We start from the raw sequence: 23907 nt of genomic DNA, 5'->3' as shown, positions 1-23907 counted from the left end.
AGGCAGCCTTTCTAACACAAATTATCCTGCTTCTCTTTAACTATGTTTTGCCTCTGGGCTTTTTTACCTTTCTTTATTCTCTGTATATCTTTCTTTCCTTCTTACCCTGTGGTTGGCTCTGTGGCTGGGTTGGCTGGCCCCTGATGTCCTCCTCTCCTTCTCCTCTCACTCCTTGCTCCAGCCTAGATTTCTCCTCCTATTTACTCTGTCTGGCAGCGCCATCTATTTCTTTCTCCTGCCTAGCTATTAGCTGTTCAGCTCTTTATCAGGAGTTTTAGACAGGCAAAGTAACACAGCTTTACAGAGATAAACAAAGGCAACATAAAAGAATGCAACACATCTTGGCATCATTAAACAAATATTCCACAGCATAAATGAATGTAACACATCTTAAACTAATATTCCACAACAATCTCCGGTCTTTATCTCAATTTCTGCACTCATAAACTTAGGCCCTGGCTTTTGGCCTTTCTCCCTATGCATTCGTATACCATCTCCAAGGGATCCACCATCTTCATGGACGATCCCTCAAGGGTCCACCATTTTCATGAATGATCCAGTTTCAGCTTCATTAGGGGCTATCCTCTGGTCCATCTGCCACTCAAACCCAGGCTCACATGTTCTCACGAAAAACCATGTATTGCCAATCTCTTCAACGGCAAATTTAGACATCTTAATATCCAGGGTGGCCTCCTTTCTTTCAGGCTCATTTATTTAGTTTAATGGCTCCCCTATCCCAGCACTGGAGGCTCAGTGCTTTGACATGGTCCCTAGCCAATCAACCCTAGCTTGCTTTGACTTGCTTAGTTATATCACTTGGTTTGCTTTGACTTGCTTTGTTATATCACTTGGTTTGCTTTGACTTGCTTTGTTATATCACTTGGTTTCTACAGTCTGTTTTTCAGTCAATCATTTTTCATTACAGTCATTTAAATTGTCCCATTCCCTCTCTCAACCCCCGGAGGTCCTGCAGGAGAATGCTCTTTTTGGTGCCCGCAGTCAAGTCATCTGAGTCACCAAAAGCGACAGACTCCTGGTAACTCAACCGTCCCATCTCCACAGCCACTTCTCAGATTTTCACTCTCCTAGCTGCTAGTGCTACGCTGACCTTCTCCGCCTCAGCAGGTGACCCTGCCTATGTTCAGAGGAAACAGAAGTCACAGCAGAAAATGTCCTTGATGTCTCCACTGACCCTCAAGGCCACCTCACCCACACACTCTCTTGCTTTGCTTCTCTTAGGGAGGAGGCTACCCTCTCTGGTTCAGTCCTTTTGGATATGGAGTATGTAGTCTTTGTGACAGACCTTTCCACCTCTGTCCCTCCTGTCCCCTGCATTCCTTAGTCATTGTATCACACTGGCATTAATGTGTTTGCCTCTCAGTCCCTTCTCTTTTCCTTTGGGACCAAGAGTGTGCTATGAGTTGCTAGAACTTTCTGTTCCTTCATTTTGATCCACATGGTCCCCACCCTACCCTGGCTTCTGCCTGAATTGCATCACTTATAAAGCTCCTGGTCACGGATTAAACACAAACATTTTAATCCTTCCCATATTGTCTCATCAACAGGAGATGCACTGACCACCTCTTCGGAAGGCATCTTCTTCCAGGACCTGGTCTGCGGATGTCCTTCCTCCTCCTCCTCTACTAAGGTTAGAGTTCCTCAAAGGTTTGTTCTAGCTTCTTCTCTGTACCAGAATCTCTCCCAATACATCCCTTTTTAGAAAAATCATTTATTTTTATGTGTATGAATATTGTTGCCTGAATGCATATATTGCAGCACATGTGTATCTGGTGCCCTTGGTGGTCAGAAGAGGGGGTTGAATTCCCTGGAACTGGAGTTATGGATGGTTGTGAGATACCCTGTGGGTTCTGAGAATCAAATCAAGCCCGCTGGAAGAACAGGTATCTAAATTACTGAGCCAGCTCTCCAGCCCACAAGTCCCATTGCATATATATGACCCTTAACTCTGCATACAGCTCCCTCTCTGGCCCAGAGGCCCAAATGTCTGCCTGTGAGTGTCATGAATGTTTGGGAGCTCACTGCAGTCCACATTTGCAGTTTTAGAGAAAGTTCAAATTGGAGCTAAAAGCCAGAAAGCCACTAACACCATGGGTCTGTCCAGATAGTTCACTATATAAGGCAATGCCCAGCCAGGCCACAAGGAGGCCGATTTGTGGAGTGCTCAGAGAAAGTAATATTTGTCTAGATTCTTTAGGTTTGCTCATTTTGTTAAGCTTTAACTATTTGGATAAACTAAGTCAGACAAAAAAAAACATGTCATGTTCTATAATGGTAAAGTTTGCTGCATTTATTTTGATGTTAAAGGATCTTCAATTAAATCTTCAACTCAAGTTTTTAAAGCTCAAACTTAACAGGGATAAAGCTGTAAGATCCTGACCTTACATAAGCTATAACTTGTAAACTGTTCATTTGGTAAGATGCTTTATTTAGCCTCCAGGGCACGCCTGTGTTCAGGACAACCCTATCGGAGGAGGGCAAAAGCCTACGCTATTATCTGCCACTTTAATCCTCGCCTTAACTTGAGGCTTCTAATCTGAGTTCCTGAATTCCCACAGGGTGGAGCAGCTGGGCCACAGAGACCAGACACCAGGCCCCACTGCCTTCGATCACGACCCAACCACTGTCTGCAGCTTCTGTAATCAGTGAATGTTTTTGCTTGATCTACTCCATTTGAATATAGATATGTTGACATCTTCTGACACGCGAAAGGAAAACAAAATCTTAAAACTGGCTGTTGTTAAAAACCGGCAGGTATCAAGGCCCTAGAAAAGTAACCTAAAATAGCATTTTATGTAATAAAATGGAGACTATAGGAAGAGAGAAGGGAGAGGGAAGAAAAGGCGACCCAGGACTACAGTCATCTAATTACAGTTAAACAGGAGGAATCCAACAGCACTGTGGCGGGACTACGTAATTCACTGTATTATATACAGTTAAAATAGTACGTTTCAAAAGTGTGTATTTCCTATGGGGAGGTGTGTACGCAGAGGCTGGAGGACAACTCTGTAGGGTCAGCTCTCTCCCTCCACCTTTATTTGGGTCCCAGGGAGCAAACTCAGGTACCACCCTTACACAGCAAGCCTTTTCCTGCTGAACCTCCCCAGCCCGTATTACATGTTCTAAGAACCAGAAGAGATGAGCTCAAATCTGAGATAACAAATACTGAAGGAGACAGAAATGCTAATTACTCTGTTTTGATCATCATGCCCTGTGTGCATGCATCAAATACTATAGACCACACATATGTGCCAATCATTATGTTAATTAAAAAAAACAATAGAGAGAAGAATTTTGCCATGTACCAGTAAAGGAACCTTGGGTTTATAAAGATAGTGTTTATATTATAATCAGCTTCCTTGTACGTAATTATTAGGTGGCCACTATTTATTTTTCCTATGGCTAATGCAAACCACTAGCTGGTAAGCATTCTTACCTGCTTTTCTTTTATCCATGAAATCTCATTATCGTCTCACACAAGTTTTCATCTAGTTATTTCTGTTCCCGGTACCTTCTTATTTTGCCTTAAAATAAGAAGAATTTCTACTTCAAAAGAATTCTTTTTAGAATTCTAAAGTATTTGTGCCAACTTGCAAACAGCAGAACTTACCCGTAGTTATGGGGACCGTGGTGGTAACAGGCATGGCTGTAGTTGTGGGAAGTTTTTTCGGCCTGAATTTATAGTGACTAATAAATCCATCTGCTGTTAAACTTAAGTCTGATAAAAACTGAATGAGAAGTTCATTTCTCTCAGACACGATCGGCCTAGGAGAGAAACATATTTACAGTTTACGTGGCACCTCTCTGAAAATGTCAAAATCTTCCAGCTTCCTTTCATGGTTGTTACTGTTTTATTTTGTTTTTTGAGACAGGGTTTCTCTGTGCAGTCCTAGATATCCTGGAACTTGCTTTGTAGACCAGGCTGGCCTCGAACTCAGAGACCTTCCTGCCTGAGAGACCTTCCCACGTCTGCCTCTCAAGTGCTGGGACTAAAGGCAAGCGCCACCAGGCCTGGCTAAAACTTCCAGCTTTCAGGCCGGGCGGTGGTGGCGCACGCCTTTAATCCCAGCACTCGGGAGGCAGAGCCAGGCAGATCTCTGTGAGTTCGAGGCCAGCCTGGGCTATCAAGTGAGTCCCAGGAAAGGTGCAAAGCTACACAGAGAAACCCTGTCTCGAAAAACCAAAAAAAGCCTTCTAGCTTTCATATTTGTTTTTGACAATAGATTAGCAACTTGCTATAAACCTAAAATGCAAAACACTTGAAAAAAATGAAAGTCCCAACACCCCACCCTCACAAGGGCCCCATCTGTTATCATCCTCTTTGTGTAGAATGGGCAACTGAACCTAGAATTCAGTGACCTTCCCAAGGTCCTGCGGTCAGCATGTGGGAACCAGGATTTGAACCTAGGGCCCAGTGACTCTAGAAACAGTGAAAGATACTGGGACCAGTGTGAGCACTGGTGTTATGGCTCTTCCCACAGGTCCCCAAGGCTATGCCTGACTTGTGAGTCTAAACTAAGTCTGTGACTCACACCAGCTACTGGTAGTGGCGAATCTGAGGGACAGCTCTAAAGACAGAGGGCTCAGAGAGACACATTTTGTTTTTTAAAGGGAGGGCTAAAGCCTGCCTGCAAAGGCGACATTTCCGTTTCTAATCCCTGTCGGGGAAATGCTGATAAGAAAGAGAGCAGGTGACCACCGATTGGTAGCATGACACCATGAAGAGCTCCTGCACTAGGAACTTGTTGGTGAGCTGAAACAGCAGGTTAGAGATGATGCTAAGTCTCGAAGGCCCTCTGAATCTTAGGGAATAATTGTACCAAGTGTCAGTTTTCACTGAAGTTGCTATTATTTCCTAAACAATGGTGGCAATGCTGTTGGGCTAATTTTATTTAAGAACTAATTCCTAAGTAGCAAAAGATTAAACAAGTTATTTGATTGAATCAGTCAGTGATCTGATGAAAGTTCTTTTCAGGGGCATCCCTCTAGTCAAAGCATTTGAGCCTGGACAGTCCATCATGAGCAGCTCACTTCTGTACCATCTACTGTGAGCAGGCAGATCCATACTGGAACGGACCAGGTGGAGAAATCGTGGACTGCCTCTGTCTTGACAATAACCTTTTGAAGGGAGAGTAGGACCAACAGAATGAGCCTCATGACCTACATCTGTACTTCCCGTCCCCAAAGCAGCTAGGGCATGTAAATGATGCTTCAGAGATTCAAGCTTTTAACAGAAATATTTTAACTTCCTTATGAAAAAAATGAAATAAGTCGGGCGGTGGTGGCGCACACCTTTAATTCCAGCCTCAGGCAGCAGAGGCAGGAGGATCTCTGTGAGTTTGAGGCCAGCCTGGTCTACAGAGTGAGTTCCAGGACAGCCAGGGCTACACAGAGAAACCCTGTCTCAAAAAACAAAACAAACAAACAAACAGCAGAAAGAGAAAGAAAAGAAAAACATGAAATAAATTTTTAAAACTTTCCTGTACATGATTCTCACCTACAATTACAAACAAAACCCACTAATCTTGTTTAAATGATAAATTGCAACAAGCCCTCCCTACAGGAAACAATGGAAATCCAGTCAGGCTGGCCTTCTACACAGGTACACGTCATTCTGGTGACCATGCCTTGACTTTTCTTTGAACTAGCTGGGAGACGTTGGATCAGAAACTGATTTTTTTTTTTCAAGGAAGAGTATGTTAGTAACAGAAGTAGATTTTTGTTGTGGTGCTTTGTGGAAATGCAACAGGATCACAGTACCCTGAGGACCGAGTGCTGCATCCACAAGCTGATGTGATGAATAATGAGGAAGGGAGACGAGATCTCCCCCAGACATGGGCTGAGAAGCTGAAAGCTAATGACAAATCCAGATGTTTTAGCTGATGGAGATGTGCTTGAGGCCTGGCTTCCCCCGCTACTACCAAGTTAGCATGGTTGAGCTAGTGGGCAGAGACACTGTGTCCAGCAAATAGAGAAAATACATTCTTTGCATCCAAAATGGATGCCGGGAACAGAAAAAGTCACAGAAATCATTCAAGATGGTTGAGCCGTAGGTTTTTGTTTGTTTTTTCTTTTGTTTTCCTATGAGGCGGGAAAGAAGTCTGACCCTGATCAGCTGTGTGGGGTTCTGGACAGTCTTGAGGGGAGACTGGGGACAAAAGAGAATGAAGGGATGGCAAAAGGGAAGAGTCAAAAGCTGGGGTCGGGGTGCTGCAGGGGCTGATGACCCAGGCCAGTGGCTTTATTAGGATCGCAGTTCCTTATCTACCCCTCTAAAGAGGAAGCAGAAAAAAAAAGGCAAAAACATCAGCCAGCAGAATTACGGGGAGCCCAGAATAGTTCAAGTTCCCCTTCAGCGAGGTACACTCTGGGACAGCAAACAAGGCATTTCACATCCCAGTGTCTGGAACATAAACCACATACATGTAGGGGTGGGGGCGGCCATGTCAAGTGCCAGTTCCCAGACTACTCCTGCCAGACCCTCACCCCAGTCTGTAGCTGGCCTTGCTTGGCATGACTCTGGCCAGATGAGGGGCAAAATGCCCACATCCCATCATCAGGGCCGATGGGCAGTCGCCAGTCCAGTCTAGCCCCTAACATAAGCCAATATGGTTTTTTTTTTTTTTCCAGAGTTCTGATAAACACCCGAGGAACAGGTGTTTCAATGCTACACAGATCCTCCTAGGGAAATAAGCCCCTGGCTTTTCCTTTTTTTCTCGGGAGTTCCCACTCCTCCCGATGCTTGAGTTCCCTTCAGCCGGTCTGTGACGCAGGTGAAGCACTGCCCCTGGGGACCACCAGCCCTGCCTCTGTATGCCCATGTGGCTGCTGGACTCCGTGTTGGGATGCCTGGTCTTTGCCGCTGCTGGTGGACAGGGCTCCACGGTTATGGGACCCAGAACTGCCAACAAACAAGAGCATAAAGTTTTCCAGAACATAAAGGCAAGTAGGGAGATTAGTGGGACGGAGGTTTAGAGTCATTGAAATATTAGTGACACACGCAGGCACGACTTACGCGGGTGGACTGTCCCCACAGTACTTTCCAATTCTTTTGGCGTCGTTGACTTCGCCACCGTTAAACACCGCCACGTAGTCGTATCGGCAGTAGTTGTCGCGCTCCACATCAAACTTCTCAAACTTTAACTCTATAAGCTTCAGGAAGAGCACCGCATGGAAATGTCAGTAACCCGAATCGCCTCAAGTGGAGATCCCCTTGTAATTGGTGCTGGAGATCTCTTACAGCAACTATAAATAATCATCATGCACACTTGAACGCTGCAAAGAACCTAGATTTTACACGTTGTCCGTGTGCACAACCACAAGTGTTGACTACGCTAAGTGAAGGATGTGCTAATTAGTTTAATTGTAATATTTCATAATATATGCATCACCAAAGCATCACTCTATATACTGTAGGTATATACAATTTTTATTTGCCAACCATACCTCAATAAAGCTAGACAGAAAAAGAATAAAAAGGGGGGTTCTATCTGGATAACTGGGTGTGTGCTGGGGTGATAAAGGGATCTGTATACCAAATCCATTCTTTTCTGGGAAAAGAATTAACAAAAATCAAAAGTAATAGCTAAGATGTACCCCATATTATATTACATCTGCGTGTGGTATATGTACATGGTGTGCATGGTGACAAGATGCGTAGGTTTCTCCTTTTGAGAGAAGACAAACATTCTAATCACATGTAAAGGAGTCAATTTCAGGAGTCCCCTGAAAGTTTCGGGGACGTGGGAACAGACTAGAGTTGCTAAAGAGGGGTACACATACCGAGTAACATGCCAAGCACAGTCACGTGGGATATGGTTGAGTTTTGAAGGTTTCATAGAAGCATCATACAAAAAGTTTTTCTTTTTGCTCTAGCACTAAGAACAGTGTCCTAAATCATTCATGTGAACAGCACTTTTAATTTTATAAGCCACCATTGTCCCCCTTACAAGCAGTTTTGTTAGGAACATTTTCAGTATGTGAATCTAAAAAAAAATCTCCCTTGCCAGGCGGTGGTGGCGCACGCCTTTAATCCCAGCACTTGGGAGGCAGAGGCAGGTGGATCTCTGTGAGTTCGAGGCCAGCCTGGGCTACCAAGTGAGTTCCAGGAAAGGCGCAAAGCTACACAGAGAAACCCTGTCTCGAAAAACCAAAAAAAAAAAAAAAAAAAAAAAAAAAAAATCCTCTCTGGGTCATTAACACCCGTGGCACTCAGCTGCTGTCCAGTCTTGCTGGGCAATTAGGTAGCCAGGGACGCTGTCTGTTAATTCATGGAGGATTATGGAAATTAATTCCCTCTAGATGAAGGGTATTCATTCCCAGCTCAAGAAGATGCTTGCATATTAATCTGAGCAAAGGTACTACAGCTGTATCACAGTTGGACATAGAGGTCAATTTTGATTGGCTCATAAGTGCTGTACATGTAGATTTTTACCTGCCTTTAAGAAGCCAGCGTCTATGGTGGGAGGGGGGAGGCGGGCGGGGGGAGGGGTGTTCTGCCTTGCTCATGCTAAAAATTGCTTTCAACTATGTTTAAAAATTTCCTTTGGGGAGCCACTGAATTTTCATCAGCAACTAATAAAATATTTTCCATTTAAAAATTGGCTGAACTTTCTTGCCCTGAAAATTAAAAAGCTTTTGGAGAGGAGATTAAAAGGAACTGGGAGGAGAACGGGGAGGGCTGCGACAGAATCCAGAGGCCGCGCTTTTGAAAAGCATTCCGTAGACTTGCACAGAAATTCCTCAGGATCCAATCTTCCGGCTGTTTTTCCTCTTTGGACAGAATGCCCCAGGGTTCCAAATACCCCAGCGCTGGTGACAAATTCAACTAAGCGAAACAAACCAAACCCGAAACTCCCGATAATGGGGGGAAGACCACGAGAGAAGATGCTGCGGGACAGAAATTTGGAAGCTAATAACATTGACCTTATTTAGTCAGCTATATTAATGTCACGGACAACACAATTTCAAGAGTTACATAATGGTTTTAAGTATTTCAAAAATGTACTTTTAAATATTACTATAAACTGTAATCCCTTCAACAGACATGTAGTTTTTCACTATTAAACAAAAGGCTACATTTCTGGTCTTTAAATGAAGACTGGGTTCAGTGTGGATGTCTGCATTTGCGTATATGTGTGTGTTCACCTCAGTGACTTGCAGGGTGTTTTTCCCTGGATCATAATTGATGTTAAAAACAAACCTGTGGCAGGTATCGTGGGGCTGTAGAGACGGCTCAGCGGGTAAGAGCACTGACTGCTTTTCCAGAGGACCGGAAACCTCTCTCCCAGCACCCAACTGGCCCTTCACAGTGATCTGTAACTCCCATTCCCAGGGAAGCAGATTCCCACTTCTGGCCTCCCCAGGCACCAGGCACACACGTGATGCATAGACATGCATGCAGACAAAATACTCATACACAGAAAATAAAAAATAAATCAATCAAATAATTTAAAAAAGCAGTACTGTGATGTTCAGAGAGTGTTTAGACTAAAGTCAGTAGTGTTTGAAACAAGAATAATTTTACAAATTTATTTTTTTAAGATTTCCTTTAGCAAAATCCATCCATTCCTGAATCAAATTCTCTCCTATAATTGATATGCAGTGGTTCCTAGAAAGGGCAAAATTTCTTATAACCATATATTAATAAATAGTGGAAAACTGGATTTCAGCTGATTGTTTTAGAGCAGTGGTTCTCAACTGTGGGTCACGACCCATATCAGATATTAACATTACTTTTCTTAACAGTAGCAAAATTTACAGTTATGAAGTAGCAATGAAATAATTTGATGGTTGGAGGTCAGCACGCCACGAGGAACTGTATTAAAGGGCTGCGGCATCAGGAAGGTCGAGGACCACCGCTCTAGAGGAACAGATGAGGAATGGGCACACATTTTTGTTTCAAACAACCCCAACACTCAAAAGCTGACCCTCTATCACCGGAGATAAGGGGTTCCTCGAAGGCTCTGGAGCGGCTTGCTGGCTTTGCAGGAATGAGGCGTGCCCTGGACGAGGTGGACGGACCACATGAGCAGAGGGGATGCTGGGACGTGCCTGTGTCTGAGGCGCTGATGCTTGCAGCCTCAAGCTCTTTGCATCTGCCCCAGGCCTACACAGTCCTATGCGGAATTTGCTTATAATTTGTATTTTCAAAACTATTTTTGAAAGTTATAATTACATAATGGGAAATCAAATCTCTATCTTTGCAAGTCAAAGAGTACCAAGGGCAGCTTTAGCCTGGGTCTTCCTAAGAAGAAGTCCTGGTGTCCACCTGGGCTTTCCCAGAGGCACGGCTCACACTGTGAGCGATTCACACATACTCACTTTCATCACATTCTCCGGAGCCTCACCTGGTTCTTCGGGGCGACGATGTGCCACACACAAGTAACTCCGACGGGGTAATCTCGATCTGGCCAGTTGGGGGTTTTAAAAGAGCCGGAAGGTTTTTCAAGGCGTCCTCCACAGTACCTGTCTCCTGAAGTCATTAAACATGAAAAGCATACAAGTTCATACCCTAACATAGGTCAGAGTAGTACAATCACCCAGGGGTCAGGAGTGAGAACTTTAGGGATATCTCAGCACATCAAAGCAGTGGTAGGTGCTGCTCAGCTTCCTCTTTAGAGAAATGATCACACAATCTGCTCTACACATCTAATTTGTTTGTTTTTGAGATGGTCTTACATCTCAGGCTAGCCTTGAGTGCACTATGTAGCTGAGTCCGGCTTTGGTCCTCTGCCTCCACCTCCTCGTGCTGTTGTTCCCACAGCCAGTTCACAGAGTACTGGGTCATGTCTGACATACCACTCAAGAGAGGGAAGGTGTGGACTCAGAACCACGGCGTTTCTGTGTCCATTCTCCCCTCTTTTTGAACAAAAATGCCACTCATTCCGAATTGCAGACAGTGCAATGAATCTGTTTCTAAGAATTCTCAAGGCATTGGTTCATTGGTTATTTATTAAAGTCCCATAGACAAAATTCAAGTTAGCTATTATAGACAGTTTTCATTACTAATATCTAGTGTTCTCTCTCTCTCTCTCTCTCTCTCTCTCTCTCTCTCTCTCTATATATATATATATATATATATATATATATATATACACACACACACACACACACACACATACATATACATATCCACTATATAACATCTAGTAACACTTAGTTGAACCCAGTTGGTAAAGTACTGATGAGGACCTGAGTTTGAATCCCAGAAGCCAGGTAAAAATGCCAGGCATGGTAGCATGTGCTCATAATCCCAGCACCGGGGAGGTGGGTGGAGGAACATAGATCCTTTCGGCTCACTAGCCTGCCAGCCGGCAAGCTCCAGGTGCCAGTCTGAGAGCTACCTCAGAACCAAGGTGGAGGCTCCTGGGGAGCAATACCTGAGGCTGATGTCTGTCTTGCACACACAGAGAGGGTCATCTGACGGTGCACCCCCATACCCACAAAAAAAAGTGTGTTTATAAACTTCCAGCAGTACAGGGAAGCATACAAGTGAAAAAATTACCCCAGTCCCACCCTAAAATCAACCACAGTTAACATTTAATGACTCTTAATGTAGACACTAGAGGCATGTACTGTGTATATATTGTTAAGTCAAGGAAATAGTTTGAGCAGTCTAATTGGATATAAAGTTACAAATTTAAATTCACTTCAAATTAACTTACAAATAACTGAGTTGAGACTAAAGGAACAAAACCTTTCTTTTTATAATATTTATTTATTATGTGTGCAGTGTTCTGCCTACAGGCATACATGCAGAGGGCACCAGATCTGCACCAGATCTCATTACAGATGGTTGTGAGCCACCATGTGGGTGCTGGGAATTGAACTCAGGACCTCTGGAAGAGCAGCCAATGCTCTTAACCTCTGAGCCATCTCTCCAGTCCCAAAACCTTTCTTTGACATGGAAGACTCTTGAAACAAACATTTAAATTAAAGAAGTCACACTATAAGAATTGAGTTTAGAATAATTTCTAAACGATGAGCGAAAATCTCAAGCATTTAAAGTGAACAGACTATAAGGTTCTCTGTGTCTCCACCACCCATTGTCAACAGTTATATGTTTCCTGTTTTCTCTGTCGCTACCCAATCCCCCAACACCTGCTTCACTGTTTTATTCTTGTTTTCATTTCACAGGTTTGGGGAGGTAAATTCACAAATCTTAAGCTTTACGTGACTGGCAAAGGGATTGCACCGGTGTGAGCCACACTCCTGAGATAACAGAGAATCCATCTCTCACAAACCTCCCATCATGCCTCTCTTCTGAAAAACCTTTCACCACAGTTTTATTGCAGAGCTTTGTATAAATTGAGTCATGCAGGGGCATCCTTCTGGTCTTCTGTTGCTTATTGTGATGTCTGAGAGGTGTCGTCTCCATGTGGCTGTCGTCAGTGGTTGTACTTTAGATTTCTGGGTAGTATCCTACTGTATGCAGACTCTGCAATTTGTGTGCTCATTCTTCTCCTGATGTTTATTTAGGGTCACGTCTTTCTTTGATATGTATTGCTGTGATAAGCAACTTGGGGGGGGGTGAGGGAACTCTGGGATTTTTTTGGCTTACATGTTCTAATCGCAGTCTATGATGAAAGGAAGTCAGAGCAGGAACTGAAGAAGAGGTCATGGGGGAGTCCTGCCTACAGGCTTTCTCCCCAAGGTTTGCTCAGCCTGCTTTCTTATATAATCTAGGACCACTAGCCCAGGGATGGTACCGCCCATAGTGGGCTCCGCCCTTCCACATCAATCATTAATCAAAAACTTCCTCACAGACTTGCCTATAGAGGGAGGCATTTTCTCCGTTGAGATTCCCTCTTTCCAGATGACCTTGGCTTGTGACCTCACGGGTTGTTTTCAGTTTAGGATATTGTTAGTGAGGATGTCATGGGTTTTTTTTGCATATCTTTTTTGTTGATGTATATTTTCATTTTTCTTGCATTAATACCTAAGAATGCATTGATGGGCCAGAACAGATACAGGTGTTAACTTCATTAAACAATCGACACCACCGGAACTTCTAGCACCGAAGAGTTTATTATCATTTTATACCTCTTGAGGAGCGAGATCAATGGTTACTCCCCATTCTTGTACCACATCATGTTATCAGATTTTTAGCCAACATAATGGGGAAGTAGTGGCAACTATCTCACTGTGATCGTTGAAAAAAAATTAAGATTTTATTTTTATTTTACGTGTATAACATATGTTTATATGTCCATTCAGTGTTTGCCTGAATGTATTATCAGTGCACCATGTGTGTGCAGTGCTCACAGAGGCCAGAGGAAGGTATCAGCTTTCCTGGGGCTAGAGTTACAGATCCTGGTCCTCTAGAAGACCAGCCAGTGCTTTTAATCACTGAGCCATCTCCCAGCCCCTCACTGCCTTAATTTGCATTTTTCTGATGATTAAGGATACTGGCCATTCATAGCAGCCTCTGTGAAATGCTTGTACAAGTGTCTCACTCAGTTCGCATTTATTGAAGTTCTTCTATTGTTGGGTGTTATTTCTATGTATTCTAAGTATAAACTGACAGCTGTGGTTATTTCCTCTAGCAGTGTGGATTGCCTGTTCATATCTGTAATGGTGTAATTGAATATGTATCTGTTTCCATTTTAATGAAGTTCACATGGTATGGTTTTTTTTTTCATCTTTTTACTTTTGGTCTATTTGGTCTTTGTATTTCAAGTGGTTTTTGATAGACAACGTGTCTGGGACTTGCTTTTAATCAATCATAACAAGAACTTTCTTCTATTTGGGTGTTAAATCCCTTACAGCTAGTGTATTTATGGATGTCTTGGTTTCAGTGTGCCCATTACTATTTTTTTTTTCAATTTGTTCTCACCTTTTATTGCATGTGTTCTTCCTTCAAGCTTTCTTTAAGTGGGGAATTTCAGTAGTCTATTTAAATCTTTTGTCTGTCAGTCATAGATCTCCAGGTTTTAATGGATATTGACACACTGAACTCATCACAACCTACACAGAGATAATTCTGAACATTTTCGTGTGTGTGTGTGTGTGTGTGTGTGTGTGTGTGTGTGCATATGTGTATATGTGAGCGTGTATGTGTGTGTGTCTGAGGTTGTATCTAGCCATCCTTTGTTGTCAAATACAAGACATTGTATCTTCCATCATACAGCGCTCATGTTTTAGTCATGAACAGAAATCAAAAGGCAAACACTAACCACTCCCAGGGGGCGTCCTTCACTGCCTTCAGGTCAGCCCCTGCTATGGTTTCCCTCCACATGAGGTTCTGCTGCCTTCAGCACTTCCCGTGGCACAGATAGAAATGTCTCGGAGACATTCATGGCACTGTTGGGAGTGCCTTCCCTCGCTGCCATGCTGCAAAGCTGGCTGTAGAGGATGCTTGCATCCTCATCCCAGCACTTAAGGACTCATGGCACTGCCCTCTGCTTCCTCTGCATCTCACAACAGAAGGCCAAGCCCAGCGCCTAGTTCTTCCTTCAGTCCATCTGCTTGGCGTTAGGAATCTCATCCTTTGAGTTCTGCAATTATAATGGACAACGCTTTTTTATTTTTATTTACTTATTTATTTTTTTGATTTTTCGAGTCAGGGTTTCTCTGTGTAGTTTTGGTGCCTGTCCTGGAGCTGGCTCTGTAGATCACAGAGATCCACCTGGCTCTGCCTCCCAAGTGCTGGGATTAAAGGCGTGTGCCACCACCACCCGGCTACTTTTTTTTATTTTTGTAGTCCTTTTTAAATATATCCTATTTGGAGTTTATTATCTTCTTGGCTGCATCAATTCATGTACTTTGTTAAATCCCAGTGCAGCTAAAGTCGTTTTTCTTTACGTGTTTGTTTCTGTCCTGTTATCACTGTTTTAGAGATAAAACTTACGTATACATTAGGCAATTTGATACTATTTCTCTGGTTCTTTGGTCTCCCTTTTCGATCTTTTCTGTGCTGGTGTTTCAGACCGGTAACTTTTATTTATGGGGAATTGTTTCTGTAATCTCCACACTACTTATAAGATTGTAATTGGGTAGGTTATATCAAATTCTGTATTTTCTAGCTCTAAAATCACCATCTTGTTACTTTTTTTTAAAATATTTTCTGTTTCTTGTTTATATTTATTCTACAAACATTCCTTTTAAATCCTTCAACACTGGAAATTGAACCCAGGACTTTGTACATGTTAAGCAAGTCTACCACTGGGCCACACTTCCAGTGCCCCCCCCCCCAATAAAGAATCTGTTCTGTAGCCCTGGCTACCCTGCAACTTGAAATCTTCCTTCCTCAGCTTCCTGGCTGACTGGGATTCAGGAAACAAATTCACATTAGCTGCTTAAAGTGCTGCTGGTAGTGAGCCATCCCTCAAACCTGTCTGTCTGTCTGTCTATCCCCCAGACTTCCACTGGTCTCCTGTTGGTTTATTTCCCTACAGAGAAATCACCAGTGCACAAGTATAATAAGTAGCCCAATTGAAAAATGAAGCATTCATCTGTTACTTGCAACCTCTGATTTATGATGGGTTTTTCTACTGACTGTTTTTTCTCTTCACTACAGATATGCACCATGAATGGGCTGCATTATACTCTAGATTCTGTTATATTCCTTTGAAAAGTGATTTTTCTCCTAGTAGGCATTTAGCTACACTTAAACAGTCTGTCTTCCTGGCAGTGGCCAGAGGCTCTAATCCTTGCTCAGGCCCTTGTCCCGAAATTGTAGTGTTTCTTTTTTCTTTTATTTTATGTGCATTGGTGTTTTGTTATATGTGTGTTGGGTTCCTTGGAATTGGAGTCACAGAGAGCTATGAGCTGCCATGTGGATGCTGGGAATTGAATCAGGTCCTCTGGAAGAGCAGCCAGTGCTCTTAACTGCTGAGCCATCTCTCCAACAACCCCCCCCCCAATCACACACACACACACACACACACAAGTTGTAGTTTTGCCGTCAAAGACATGGGTAGATTTCCTATGTATATTTTGAACTCCATGCTTCTGTCACACCTGCTAGGACTTCTCCCTCACCGCTCCAGCGGCACCGTCAACCCTCAATCCCGTCTTGTGACTTCTCAATCTAGTGGTGTGGCACTCTCACCCAAACCCAGGCCTGATGAGCAAGCACCCTCGGGCCGGGGCTTCCGAAATGCTGCCTGCTCAGTCATCCTTCAAAGTGCCTCCTGGAGAGCTCCTACAAACTGACCCGAAAATGTCCCAAGACACAGCGTTAAGTAAAACGAGAAAGTTACGAAATGATACGTGATGTCACGTAGGTTTTTAAAGAGTTGTTGTGAAAGTGTATGAATGTAAGTAAACACGGAGAGAGAGACACACAGAAACCACTGGTCATGCCTTTCTGGAGGATGAGGTAAAGTAGTGGCTTGTACATCTGTGAAGAAAAATCCAAGCTTCTCATTTAACCCTACGAATTTCTATGTTTGACTTTTTACAAAAATATATATGGGCTTTTTAGAATGACCTCTTGGTGACTTGTTGGCATTCCCCGGCTCTTTGAGAACTGCTAGTGTGCTTTGAAAGAGGAAACAACAAAGTTCCAAGAGCAGCGCCTGACACACAGTAGGTAACGAATCCCCATGACCAGCCATCACTATTGCCACGGCTCCTGTGTGGAAACGGTACCTTTTCCGTCTGGTGCAGCAGCGGAGAACGTGGCCATGAAGCCACTCCCGGCAGTATTGGCATCGGAAATCATTTGTACCATCATCTTGTTGCCACTGGCTACAAGGGATCCAGGTCGGAATGTACCACAGAAGCGCCCGATGCGCTGGCCATTGGCATGGCCGTTGTACACGTCCACGAAGTCATAGCGACACAGGTTGTCGCTCTCAAGGTCTATGAATCGGAAATTCAGGACGACCACTTTGCCCTCGGGGACCTGACAAGAAAAAAAGCCAGGTAAAAAATTGTGTCAAAGAAGCAACATCTGTGGCCGGTCAGCACTAAAGACAGCAGAGTGCAGTGTACCAGGCAGGGAGGGGTGTGCCTCCATGCAGAGTCTGAGCACAGTGCACAGGCCGGGGTGTGCCTCCATGCAGAGTCTGAGCACAGTGCACAGGCCGGGGTGTGCCTCCGTGCAGAGTCTGAGCACAGTGCACAGGCCGGGGTGTGCCTCAGTGCAGAGTCAGAGCACAGTGCACAGGCCCGGGTGTGCCTCCGTGCAGAGTGTTTGCCTAGCCTGTATGAAGCACTGGGTTCGATCCCAGCAACGCACACTCATAAATGAATAAGTAAATGACCCAAGGTGATTTTCTTCTCAGGACTGAACTAAGCCAGGAAGAGTTCCTAGCACACTGCTTCGGAATAAGAACACACGTCCTTACCGTCAGCTCAACAATTCTGTAAGGCGCACGACACTATTCTGCAAAAGAATTTATCTCAACAAAGCCGCAGAATACTGGATTGATCTCATTACCTGGTGTCATTGTTTATAAAGAATACCAGTTCTGACTGGTTTTATTAGTGTATATTTACATATTCTAAAATACTGAGCTACCCAGACATGTTGCTTGGCAAAGAAACATTTTGAAACATCTTTTCTTTTTTTGCAAATGAAACAAAAGACAACCTCACTATATAGTATGCTTCTGTGAAGTTCAAAGTTAAGGGCTTATTTAGCAACTGTACAGTTAATTTTCAGATAGTTCAATTGAGGCCAGGGAAAATATGAACCAAAATCTATATTAAGTTAATTGGATACTTTTTGATTCATCTCTTCTAAAAAAATCACTACGTTTTAAAACTTTTTTATTTGTTTCCCTGGGTGGAAAGTGTGTTTGTCAGGTGACCCTGAATCATTATACACAGCAATTAAAAAGGTCATCTCTTCCCTTGTCATATTTTCTTCACTGAAATTTCTCTGTGTAATTCTTGTGATGCTTCCTTCTTTGTCCTGGGAGGAGGAAGGAGAAAGTGTCTACAGAAGCATTTGGTGGGATCGCTGGCCATCAGCCTCAGCCATGTGTCTTTTTACTTCCAGTATTCGAGTTGTTCCGCCCTAAAGTTCAGATCGTGTGCTGGGTCTCTGCAACCACATGAGTTCACTGTCAGGATTTTCTTATGTAAAGACGTACTCACGACAGGACAAAGGACAAGGTTAGGAATGCATGCCTGCAAGCTTAAGCCGATTGGCTCTACACCATCTTAAGAGAGGGCCTCAGAACTGAAGGCCAGAGATACACTAACATTAACCTGGTTTCCCCGGGGCTCGTTTTGTTTGACTACGGTAGAATAACGTCATTGCAGTGTCATTTAATTTTTCTCTCAAACCCGTGTACAACCCACAGTGGAAACTGTAGTGGAAAAATCCCAAGAGGGGGGCATTCCCCTCCTTTTCCCCCCACCCCCCACCCCCACTTTGAGACAAGGTCTCAGGTAGTCCAGGCTGGCATAGAATTTGCTATGTAACTTCGGATGATGTGAAATTCTGATCCTCCTGCCTCCACTTCCCACATGCTGGGACTACAGGCATGCGCCACCAGGCTGTGGTTTATAATGTGCTAGGAATTGAACCCAGGACCTTCTGCTCACCAGGCGAGTTCTCTACCACATATCCCAGCCATCCTGGTTGCATTCTAATTGTTAAATACTTGCATTAATTGTTCAATTATCAGGAACTCTAAGAACCTGAGAGAAAATGCAGCTTGATGTTCAAGGATTCTCACAAGAGCACGGCATGGCTCTTTAGAAACTTCTTATTCCTAATCTCCTCCAAATGCTCACATATGATGCAGACGCTTGATAATTACTTATTTTGGTGGCAATTAGATGACGCTGTTGTTTTGTGAGATGATATTGGCTAGGGGATTCATTATCTGCCTGGAGGAGAAATAATCCCACGTCCGTGCTTTTTCCAATCAACAGCTGAGTCCTGTGTGGGCCAAAGCTGATGGCAATGACCTCAGTTCACCCACAGCCCCTGGGATGTCCTTATTGTCACAGGCACACTTGCCAAGTCACTTGATGCCAGGGCGCCTGCCAGCGAACAGGGGAAGTGCATGCTAAGTTGGTGGTTTGCGTTCTCAGGCAAGGCTGAGCAAAAGGCAAACCCACGGCCAGCTTGGCTGGGGAGGGCACGTCTGTAGAAACGCTTCTGTTCCGGGTCTGCAGCTCTCCTCCACCAACATACCACTTATGCCTTTGAGAGAAAAAGATCTGTTTCTGCAGCATATCTGGCTTTTTAAAAAGCCATCATTTCCAGCTTCTAGGATTTCTCTCTCTTTTCCAAACAGACGTGGTAATTCATGCGCTAACGCTCAGATCATTCACATCAAGCCTGAGAAGAAAGGTGGTCCACTGTTACCCTGCACATGCACCCCATACATGGTCCAGACAATTTTACATTAAAAGTATGCATAAATATCTGGCTAGTTTTCAAGATGGGAATAAATCAGAAGCTTACAAAAGCTTGTTCATACATTGCCTGTGGATATCTCAACACTAGTTTAAGGGCAATCTTGCCCATACTTAGAAAATAAAACAATTTTAATAGAAATAACACATAATGTTGTGAACATTTCCTTTTGTTCCTGGGAGTTTCACCAAAAAATTTAAACTCCTTTGACATCTAAGAGTGAGAAAGCCCCTCCCCTGGAGTCTACAGAGCGCTAGTCACACCACCCTACTGGAAATCGCCCCAAACTTTCCCACTGCCTTTGGAAACACAATAAACTCGATCTCCAGGTGTCATGTACATTTTCTAAACACTGTATGTGTTATCTCCTACAACCATCCCTGGTGATTCCATGAAGCTGATGGCGTATTGACCAAGGCTGGTGGAAACTGAGGTAGAGAGGTCACGACTCTGCACAACACAGCCCTTGGCCATCTCATGTATCTTCTCACACATTTGGCCATGATGCAGCCACTTCACTGAGGAACACTCTAAAGATGGCTCCCACCTCAGGGGCCGCGGCTTGGCAGCACTTTCCCGATACTCTGTGTCTGATTCACCTTATCTTAGGTCTCAGCTCAAGGATTACTTCTTCACAGAGGCCCACCTGAGCCCTTCAGGCTCCACATACTGACCATGTGCGTCGCACGGCTATATTACTTCTTTGTAGATTATTTGGCACCCATCTTACCACCAGCAGGCATGGTACAGGGAGCAGAATTTACCTATAGCCAGCCAGCACGGTGCCTGGAAAATGTCCGTGGAGCAAATGACTACATCCTGGTAATCTTAAAAAAAAAAAAAAAAGTGGCAGGCTGTGATTCCTACTCTTCGTGCACACAATTATAGAAAAATGTAAACTCACTGAAAGGTACAGAGCAAACATTATTAACCTTAGGAATAGGAAGAGACATCACAACAGTTATAATATAATGTGTCTAAGGCCACTTAGCAAGACTGTGGCAGGTTTACATTGCTGGCTGGTTGGAGGTTACAGTCTGCCATAGCCTGGCAGCTTTCTCTAAGCTCGGCAATATGGAAACTCCCTCCCTCCCCAGCAAGGCTTCCTGCTCTCTACCTGTCCTTATCTGGAGAATGTCCCTGGACCCACAGGACTGACCTAATCTAAAAGCTGTCTCTAAACCAGATGCCTGATTCATCATTAGCTTGACCTTGGCACAGATCCCTGCTGAGAAGACTTGTGCTAGGAGCTCTACTATAGGACCCTACTGCCACAGACTAAGCCTTGTGATAGGAGCGTGCCACTTAATGCAAATTACAGTTTGTCCCCAGGCTCCCCAATCCTGTACGTTCCTATACTCTGGAATAGAATTGAGTTGATTCATTGACATCTGTCTTCTGGGAGGCTGTCTCCATTCCTGCTCATGGGCCATGTACAAAGCTTTCTGCTGCCCTTTCAGCCTCTTTCCCCTCTCCGACTGATGGCCGACAGGCTGGGAGAGGGAAAGAGGACCCTCCACAGTGTTTCCCATAACTTGACTGTGGTGGCGACTGTGGAGAGGCTTCTTAAACTCATTTCCCCTCTCTCTCGACACACAGGAAGTCCACATTTCCCAGCTTCCTTCGCAGGTAGAATGAGGCCACTTGAAGAGGTCTGGGCCAGTTGGATGTCAGTAGAAGTGACATATCAAATATTCCTTGCAGCTCTGTTTGGACTTTAAAGAAAGGATTCAGAGCCGGGCGTGGTGGCGCACGCCTTTAATCCCAGCACTCGGGAGGCAGAGCCAGGCGAATCTCTGTGAGTTCGAGGCCAGCCTGGGCTACCAAGTGAGCTCCAGGAAAGGCGCAAAGCTACACAGAGAAACCCTGTCTCGAAAAAACCAAAAAAAAAAAAAAAAAGAAAAAAAGAAAGGATTCAGTAGAGGAAGCAGGAGGTCCTAGGAGATGGCAGAGCAGGGAGGACCACTGAGGACCGCTGCCCAGGACAGCCCCTCATCGTGCTGTGTTAACCACTGGAGTTTGGGGGGCTGCTTGTCAGGGAAACTTAGATCTTTGTTAGTGACCCGGGTCGTGGCACACATCAGTTGTCCTTCCCCAGCACCGAGGTCATCTTGGTTGTTTTAGGTGTCTATACGTTCTTCATAAGCCAACAGCTTGGTGTGCCTCCCAGACGAAGCGGGTTCTGAAAATAGCCAAGGGAGAAACAGCTTTGCCGGATGACAGCTATGTAGAGTGTACTTGGCCAGCAGCATTCCATTACCGGCAACTTATTTTAGAGGGGGCGTGGACCATTCGGATTCATCACTGAAATGAGCCAATGCAGAGTAACTGGGGCACATGGCGCTTGTCAGCTTTCTCTCACGGTGACAGCATGCCCGAGATGCAGGGACTTATTGTAAGAGAAGACAGCGTTTATTTGGGCAGATGCTCGCACATCTTCTGAGCCTGGGATGAAGTCGCATACCAGGGTCAGGAACGCGTGGGAGCGCCAAGATGGGTTCAGGGCAGCTAGGAACGGAAAGAAAGAGACGTGAAGGGGCCAAGACCTTGATTTCCCCGTTAAAGAAAGGCCCGCTTCAGCTAGGATTTCCATTACTCTGATAAAACATCACGACCAAAACAAGCTGTGGAGGAAAAGGTTTATTTCCTCTTACATTCGTAGTCTGTCGTCCAGGGAAGTCAGGGCAGGAGCTCAAAGCAGGAACCTGGAGGCAGGGATGGAGGTAGGAGGCTGTGCTCTTCTTGGCTTGCTCCATTGGCTTTCTTATAAACTCTAGGACCACCTGCCAAGGAGTGGCACTACTCACAATGGGCTGGGCCCTCCCACATCAATCATTAATTAAACACACACACACACACACACACACACACACACACACACACTCCACAGGCCAATCGAGTTGGGGCATTTTCCCAGCTGAGGCTCCTCCCCTTTCCCAAATGACTCGGGCTCGTGTCAAGTTGACCTAACACTGGCCACCAGGACCCCATTGGTCTAATTTCCTCCCAAAGGGCCCCACTTTCTACAGGTACCACCATATCCTAATGCAGTGGTTCTCAACCTTGCTAATGCTGCGGCCCTTTAATACAGTTCCTCATGTTGTGCTGACCCCCGACCATAAGATTATTTTCAATGCTACTTCATAACTGTAATTTTGTTACTGTTAAGAATCATAATGTAAATGTCTGATATGCAGGATGGTGTTAGGTGACCCAGATGGTGTTGCAACCCACAGGCTGAGAACCACGGTTCTAAAGACACCCTAGGCCGAGCACCGACGCTTCAACCCATGCATTTGCAGGGCAGGGTCAAGATCCGCACTACAGAACACAGCAACGGATCTAAGCTTAGGCTCTAAAACGCCACCACCATTACCCTGACTCCTTTACCTGGAGGGCAGCAGTGGTAAGAGGCAGCTATGTCTTGACCTGAGAAAAGAAATGGATCCCTCCCTCTTCTCTATCCCAGGAGCATTTTCCCTTCCCGGAATACATTTTTTCTTCATCTCCCACCATTGACTCTCACCCCGATTCCAAAGTTGGGCCAAACACATCTTCTCTAGGAACCTGCCTCCCACACCCCCTCAGGCCATATCTAGGGGGAATTGCCACTCCTCTTTCCCCGCCAGAGCCCAGTATTCCTCTCCCAGGGCAGACAACCAGTCACCACTCATCTCATGTGATCTTTGCCTTGGGCTCAGCAGCCTCACAGTACACAGCCAGACAGTTCCCCTCTGAGACCTGTCTGCATAACTGAAACACAGCAGGGGGGGGGAGCCAGGGAACTGCATAACTGAAACACAGCGGGGGGGGGGGGGGAGCCGGGGAACAGCTGAGAAAGTCGGCACGGTGGGGGTGCTGATGAGGGACACATTCCTATCTTTGCTTTCTTTATTTTGATCAAGGTGAGAATAGTTTTAGGCTTTTCTGTGCTGTTTGATTATCTATTTTGCAAATCAACGCGTGTTCATTAAACACCAGGGAAGGACAGTCGCAGCCAAAAGAAAAGAAAGACTTGAACTCCAAAAATCCATTTGACCCAGAGCCTGGCAATAGCTCTCTGGAGCAGGCTGTACCTCACTGAGAAGAGAGGTGGCACCTAAGGCTAGGTTGATACACCTGTCCCACGGGGCCTCCTTGGCCACACTCTTTCTTCTCTCTCTCTCTCTCTTTTTTTCCCCTGAGACAGGGTTTCTCTGTGTAACAGCTTTGGCTGTCCTGGATCTCACTCTGTAGCCCAGGCTGGCCTCGGACTCACAGAGATCCGCCTGCTTCTGTTGTGCCCAGATCGTGGCCCCCAGAGAGACCACCAAAGACGAGCATGCCGGAATGCAAAAGCAAGGTTTAATCGTGGATATCCAAATGCAATACAAGCCTAGGCAGGGACTTCGTCCAATACATCCAACGCAGTGGAGGCTGGAGGAAGCGCCCACCTGTCTGCAAGCTCAGTTTTTAAAGGGAAAAGTCACAAGGTTACATCATTTAGGGGTGCTAGTACGGGTACAATTCTGATTGGCTCACTTCTAGGAATTCCAGAAATCACAATTCAGTTTTCCTTCTAA

General features: G+C 44.8%; 1 protein-coding gene across 2 annotated transcripts in view; it reads right to left on the bottom strand.

Moving 5' to 3' along the window:
* The window catches only part of Pcolce2 (procollagen C-endopeptidase enhancer 2), a 59004-nt gene that overhangs the window by 6035 nt on the left and 29062 nt on the right, over positions 1-23907 (bottom strand). For both annotated transcript variants that reach the window (XM_037207846.1, XM_028866002.2), the window contains exons 3-6: positions 16615-16870; positions 10368-10492; positions 7034-7170; positions 3629-3783 (exon numbers count right to left, since the gene is read on the bottom strand). In XM_037207846.1, the coding sequence (XP_037063741.1) occupies positions 3629-3783; positions 7034-7170; positions 10368-10492; positions 16615-16870 (673 nt within the window). The remainder of the gene's footprint in view (positions 1-3628; positions 3784-7033; positions 7171-10367; positions 10493-16614; positions 16871-23907) is intronic.

This window comes from Peromyscus leucopus, chromosome 7 (assembly GCF_004664715.2).
Source record: "Peromyscus leucopus breed LL Stock chromosome 7, UCI_PerLeu_2.1, whole genome shotgun sequence".
NCBI classification, from domain to species: domain Eukaryota; kingdom Metazoa; phylum Chordata; class Mammalia; order Rodentia; family Cricetidae; genus Peromyscus; species Peromyscus leucopus.
This window is presented reverse-complemented; position numbering and strand designations above follow the sequence as displayed.